Genomic DNA, 7189 nt, shown 5'->3' with positions numbered 1-7189 from the left:
ATACAATAAATAAATAAATAAATAAATAAATAAATAAATGACCTTCTCTATAAATCTACAAGAAATTGCATTACAGTATTAGGCTACTGTAACCCTACGAATACCTCTCCTAGAAGAAGCTATCCCACTGCTGTGTGCAGAACGTAAACAAGTACAAATACAGTAGTTTCATTTTATTACATTAACTTTGCAGTGTGAGGTTAAGAAGTTTTCAACTAGCAGGTAGTAACATAAGACTGATAAAGAAGACAGGTTTACTTGATCCTTTAAACTGGAGATAACTCTGGTCCCTCCATGCAAAACATGGCTCTACTTTTGATCTTAGAAAAGCACATGACTGCAGAAGGGTGGGAAACCATGATACATTTTTTCAGTGCAGAAATGTGTTCTTCATCTGCTCAGAGACAATTTTGTATTTCTGATTAAGAATCCTTACCCTTTCTTTACTGACTGAGCAAGTTGTAGCCACTTATTGCTATATAGCGTAGTCGATCACTGGCATCTCTGGATAAAAAGCATTTATTTTTTTTCTAATCCAGACAGACAAATTGTATTTTAAGGATGACTGAACAGTATTACACAACAGGCTGGAGCAATTGTATTTCAGTTTTAAAAAGTCACGAATAGTCTCCCTTCAGTTGTGTCTATTTACAACCCATTACTAGATGCAGAGAATTTCTGCAGCAGCATCTCTACATTACAACAGTCTTACTCCAGCTAGACTTCCCAAATGTTGAACTCATGTTAACTCTTAGACTCTGCAGCAAGATGAGGGAACTTTTGCAGTAAAACCTTCTGTTTTTTTCTCTCCAATTCTTTCTTCCTTACTTGTCTGTGCAGATACTTTTCAATTCTGAGCCTATAGGAAGGAATCAACAAATGACCAAAGGTTATGGTAAGCACAGATGCTATTTCCCCCCCTCAGTGCCAATGATGAACAGGAAAGATAATTTCGATGGCTTTTGTCTTACCTGATAAAAGGCTTGACATTTTGCAGGTAGTAGAATCGTTTCTTTCTGTGCCTACTGTTCAAATGCCAAGGGATTGGCCACTCCCTGAAAGTGTACCTGCCAGCGACACAAAAAATTGAGAATAAGAGGATATCGCTTCCATGCTGTGCATATCGCAAGACATTTTTAAGGTAAGATAAATGCCTAGAAGGCTAGACAGATTTCTCTCAAGTACTTTTCTTTCTGCCCCCTCCTTGCATGAAAGAAAAAAAAATATCAGGATGCCTTACAACACTTTAGAACACATTTGGCCTATATAAAAATTCTGGAAATAAAGGTAAACATTAGTCTTTGAGCAGATGAAACAGCATATATGCTTGAGTGAATGAGTGCAGATACTATCTGAGGAAATGAGCCACAGTGTGTTCATATGAGAACTTTGGTTGATAAGATCAGCTGTTCTGGGCTGGCGACAGAATATTTTTGACATGCGTTTCTCTCCACACATATAGGTGAGATGATAATATCCCAGTTTTCCAAAGCATCTGAAGTCCTTAAGAGGCTATACTGAACTATTGGTGTAAACCCTATTGTTCAACATTCCTTCCCATTACAAAGGGATTGGGAATCTTTATTCAGTCTTGAATGTCAAATTGGGTCCAGCCATGTTGCCCCTGATATGATCATTAGGCCCCCTTTTCCACATACCCCTGAACATGTGCCTGTAGGAGCATTTAGAGCTGCAATAGGGGAGACAGAAAATAGTAAACTGAATTTAGGCTTTTAAAAAAAAGACACTACTGGCAATGAATGGGTGTAAGATTTTAAGTGGGGAACATGACCTGTAAAAAGCAGATGGGATAAGATTCTTGGCCTGCAGGCAAATATAATAGGCCATCCATATGAAAAAGAAATGTGAAAAATGTGTTTGATTAAAATAAATAATGCCACACTGTTTTTGACTATACGAAGCAAATTCTGTAAAATTTTGAAATTTTACAGAAAAATGTAGGGTGTCATGACTGTCAAAAACCTCAAAGGTCCCCTGATAGACTTAGAGACGTTTGCAAAACTTGAGTATTAAAGCCTCTCAAAGAAAAGACACCTGCCCACCACAAAACCATCCCAATAACAGCTTAGGGGCCATAGTATGCTGAGAATTAAAAGGAAGCCCAAGAAGCTGGAGCAGGGATGGTGGAATGAACAAGTGACCCAAACGCTGGTGAGGAGCGCCCCACACAGCCGCCCCACTGGTACCGTCTGTTCTGACACAGGCTCCTTCAAGGCCAGAGGCAGGAGTCTTGCTCACCTCGTCCAGTCATTTAACTGGAGCTGCCAGGAATTGGAACTTCGGACTCTCAAGAAAACGTGTGCGCCACTATTGAGCTGTGTGGTTGGTTAGTAATGAATACAAACAAGTGCCAGAACACTGAAACACCAGCATACCAAATAACGCGACCCAGGAAGTCATATCTCCATTCGCCGGGTCTCTCATGCTCCTGGCCAGTCTGTAGCAGCCGCAAAGCATCTTCTCTTTCCTTAATAACAAGATCCATTCTTTCCATGGAAGCTTTCACCTGAAGAGTACACAACAGCCACTGTGATCTCTAAAGAACTTACAGCATGCTAAAGGGCTAAGCACAGAACTCTCAACCTAGAGCAACTGCCATGACGGAGCATATCATATCGCCCTTCATATTGCATTCCCAAGAAACAAGCGGAGACTTTGCATGAACAGAGTCCATTAAAATGAGTAAGAACTATGAGATACACAGAAACCTGTTTCAATGCAGCCTGCACCAGGTTCCCAGTGGTGTGTACCATAAAGTCCAGATCCACTGTGTAATTCTGCCCCAACGTGGCCTCCCTGCCACTAAATAAACTGCATCTACATGAAGGATATGGCACGTAAGAGGAAAGAGACTAGCATATGTAATACAAAAGGAAAAAAAAGTTAGATTGGCCATTGGAAAGATGTGGGCATTTTTCTCTATCATTGCAGCCAATGAACTTAACTGGGTTTTATGGCTGCAAAATGCAAAACTCCAGCGAAGTCCAAAATGCAATGACTCAGGCAAGTTGAGTCATGGAGCCAAAGGCTTGCCATGTATTGCCTTGCAGCCCCAAAGCTTCTGAATCCACTTTCATAATCTGTAGGAAACGTGTCCTGCTGCTACCTCTTAATGCGCATCCAGATGTCAGCTTCCTACTACTCCTTTACTGTTGACTAGAAATAGGTACGAACTGCTGAACTAGCAGTTCATGCAGGTTCATCATTTGGCCAACTAGGTGTTCAGTGGTTCCCAGCCCTGCCTCCTCCAGCAGGTGACCACCCTGGCTTCCCTGCTGGAGGAGGCAGGGTAGGGAACCGCCAAACACTGTTTGGCTTAGGATGAACTGACACAAACTGCTGGTTCATGCCGATCTCCACTGTTGTCTCAACAATGCAATGTTAAGCCAGAGGAAGCTGAGAAGAGGTATAAAACTTGTGCAGGGTTGTGAGCAGCAATTTCTTGTACTGGCTAAATTTTTCTGCTCAAATCCCTGAACCATCCTTGGAAGTACTGCAAAGCTTGTATCCTTAGCAAAAAAAATGCCCTTCTCCAAGTTACCTTGTCTAATCGCTCTGGGCTTGGCATTGCCACCCCCTGCCGTTTTGCTTCTTGCTCCAACGTTAGAAGCATGTTCCGTTCTTTTAGCAGGACATACCTATGTCACAAAACATGTGTCAGTAAGAAACATTAGATTGTTAGTGAGGACTCTTCCAACGCAATTCACTTGCATGCAAGCAAACGGATACTTATATATACTTTTGGCAGCCCTCTGGTACCAAATACTACATTCCCTGATAATACTGGAATAATACATTCCAGTCCCCTGAAAACCAAGTCCTATGAGGAAAGATTGAAAGAAATTGGTAGATTTAGCCTTGAAAAAGAAGACCTGGGGAGGGGGGGATATGACATGACAGCACTTTTCAAATACATAAAATGTAGCCATACAGAGGAGGGGAAGATATCTTCTCAATCATCCCAGAGTGCAGGGCAGGTAATAATTTAGCAGCATTCCTATCAGCATGCAAGCATCAGGACAATTAGCTCTGTGCCCTTCTCCCGAGCTTCATTTCCCCGCCTCCCAATCTGCTGTCCAAAAGACATTTTGTCTTTAAGTCTCATGTCTAGCTGTCATTCAGTGTTACTTACTCCTCTTCCTTTCTATAACTTCTCATAACTCCCCTTATAATCCCATTTGCTAGATCACTGCCTACTAACAAAGAAGCAACCACGTAGGCTTTAAATCTGATGGTTAAAAAAATTAAGCTATTTGATGGGTATAAAATAGTTATGTCACTTGACAGACTCTGCCGTCTGTCCTATAAACAGCTCTAAGTATTGCTGTGACAGCGAAGTTTACTTGGCACACAACTTATCACTCCAGCTAAGACCTCATAATTAACTGCCTGATAGATCCAATTCTGCATTAACAAACCATTGTCACATTGTCTATTATCTATATCTTCACTGGACATCACTCTCACTGCCATGGAGATAAACATAGGAGGCATCTATTAGAGCTATTAGATAGCTCAGAGGTTTAGGCATGTGGCTGTGGAGCCAGAGGTTGTAAGATAGATTCTTTGCTTTGCCTCCTTGACATAGGCTGGACTCAGTGATCCATCAGGTCTCTTCCAGCTCTGCAGTTAGTATTATTTGTGTTCCTTGTGTCTGAATAAGTGATCCATGAACACTCACAACCAAATAAAGTTGTTAATCTTTAAAGACTGAGAAGATGCTGCAATACTTTGCCTTTTTCTCTTTCTCTCAAATTACGTTTTGCTAACATCCCACCTTAGACATTCTTTCCCTAATTATTTTCTCCTGACCAGCCCCACTACTGTCTTCTCATAGCACACAACCCTCCTTGTCTTACACACCTTCAGCCTCTCCTTGACTAGCCCCCACTTCCAATTTTCCTACGTACTCCATCCTCTGCTGTCAGCTATCCTTATTTTCTCAGTCTACTGTTTACTCTTCCCTATTCCTCTTGATTCCTCGTCTTTAGCTTCCCTGCATTCTGGGGCTTCATTCTAATCCTGTTTCAGCTGTAGCCTAATTGTCAATACACACTTCCCTCACAGAATATGGACTGCAAACTTTTAGTTCCCTGAACAATGAAAAATTCTGAGTCATCATTAGAGCTCAGGTTATCAGTAGGGAAAACTTCATTGTCACAAGGAAAATATAATGTAGATATTGAAATTCTGGCTTGAAATTGTTTGCCATAAAGAAGGAAAAAGTATGTTCCTCCTCTTAAAAATATATGAACCATTCAATATACTGAAAAATACTCACCAAAGTTTATGCAAATCCTCATTGCTCTTCCCTCGGAGCTGTTCTACTGTCCAGGAATCCCCTGGAGAAACCACAAAACATATCAAATAATTGATGTTTACGTGCAGACTATGGGTGTATTTTTGGAAACAGGTATCGCCAAGTATTTTATAGACTGAAACCAAACCAACTGCAGGTGTTCAAAGAATTGTTCAAAGGCTTTCCCTTCTGTCTCATACTCTGTGAAGTCCATGATTCAGTGGTCACCTATAAAATTCACACTTGGAACAAATGATTGTGAAATGTAGCATTCATTTTCTGCTACATTTTGGTGCTGTTTTAAACTGCATTTTCTACTGGTTTACCTGTTTGATTGTTTACAGAGTGGGCTTATTTCCTTATATTTTTTGTTAGCCACCCTCCTTTACTAAATAATGGTACAAACGCATTTATTTATACTGTATATACTATTTATATTTATACTGTATACCTTATTTCTTTTCCCTCTTGGAACTCAAGATGTTGTACATACAATTTCAAGGAGAACTCCCATCAACGCATTGATTAGACACTTTGGGGCTTATTTTTCAGCACATAGCAGCATTATGTCTCCTCATACCATGTACTAGGGATTTTAAAGAGTTAGCCCTATTTTCTACTCACTGAAATCTATGCCCATCCACCATCACCAGGCTGTTAACCAGACAGCACCCCACCAAAAAGGGTATCTTGGAACTATCTATTGCACCTACAAGGTTTAAAAAAACTACAAAAGGTAATGTAAAAACACACACACTGAAATGAAAATACAGTAGAACATAATGCAGAATACTCTATTTTATTGCTACATGTAACCAAAAAAACCGCATAAAATAAGTAAAATCAAAAATATTTTTTAACATTTTATGCAAGGATTTCCTTAAGAAGAAAGTCAACTGCATCTTACATTCTGAGGCAGGCAGGCTGTACAGTGAAGAGAGCAATGACTTCAGAGATTGCATTAAAACAGTGGTCCCCAACCTTGGGCCTCCAGATCTGTTCTTGGACTACAACTCCCAGAAGCCTTCAACCTATGCTGGCCAGGATTTCTGGGAGTTGACGTCCAAAAACATTTGAAGGCCCAAGGCTGAGGATCCCCTGCATTAAAACATACACAACCTCACCTCTACTCCACCACAGAGTAGAGCAACACAGCCCATCTGGCATAGAGGGAGCTTGGCAAACCGGTCCACAGAAACACGTTTCCTTGTGTTAACTTACCAGATTTGACTTTTTTCTCCCCCCAGTTTTTAGGGTCATCAAAAAATTCCTCTAACCCACGTCTAGACAAGGATGTGTGGAATAAGGCACACGGAGGGAGCAGTTCGGTTTTTCGGGCGTTCTTGTGCAGATCACCGAGGTTAACTCTGAAGGGCAATAACACGGGGACATTTTGAAAAACAAAACAGTAAATAGACACATGCACACACAACAACAACAACAATAACAACACACTACTAGGGCATTCTTCTACTGCAGCTGATTTCTCCCCCCTGCCAAAAAAGGCACTGTCCACTCTTTCAATATTCAGATTATCCACTGATGGCTTAAGTATCCTTCTGTCCCTTCCGTCGAAAAGCGCCTCTTCCAGCCCCTCAGGGGACGCCCCCCCAACCCTTCCACTCGGCGCCCGCCCACCTGGAGGACGAGGCCACCGACGCCCCCCAAGGGGCTGCCCTCAAACGCAAGACCCCCGAGAAACGCCTGCAAAGCCCGGCAGCCGCCATCACGCCGGGGGCGTCCCACAATGCTCCGCGGGGCCTCCCAGGACAACGAGGCGAAAGCTAGAGCGGCACAGAGGCCGGGCGGTTTCGTGAAACCTGAAAGCCGCCATTGGCCTCGATTCCCTAATGGTGCCGCTCTCGACTT

At 42.0% G+C, this 7189-nt stretch overlaps 1 protein-coding gene across 1 annotated transcript; it reads right to left on the bottom strand.

The window, feature by feature from the left end:
• Window positions 1–158: 158 nt before the first annotated feature.
• On the bottom strand, window positions 159–7104 carry MRPL47 (mitochondrial ribosomal protein L47). The gene is made up of 7 exons (XM_020799057.3): window positions 6959–7104; window positions 6542–6687; window positions 5303–5363; window positions 3563–3659; window positions 2397–2527; window positions 972–1067; window positions 159–859 (listed from the first exon to the last, which is right to left on the bottom strand). Exons 1-7 carry the CDS (start codon window positions 7045–7047, stop codon window positions 745–747), a joined length of 735 nt encoding a protein of 244 aa, XP_020654716.3. The 5' UTR covers window positions 7048–7104; the 3' UTR covers window positions 159–744.
• Window positions 7105–7189: the final 85 nt, after the last annotated feature.

This window comes from Pogona vitticeps, chromosome 3, assembly GCF_051106095.1.
Source record: "Pogona vitticeps strain Pit_001003342236 chromosome 3, PviZW2.1, whole genome shotgun sequence".
In the NCBI taxonomy this organism is placed as follows: Eukaryota; Metazoa; Chordata; class Lepidosauria; order Squamata; family Agamidae; genus Pogona; species Pogona vitticeps.
The sequence above is the reverse complement of the archived record's forward strand: the minus strand, read 5'-3'. Positions and strand labels throughout refer to the sequence as shown.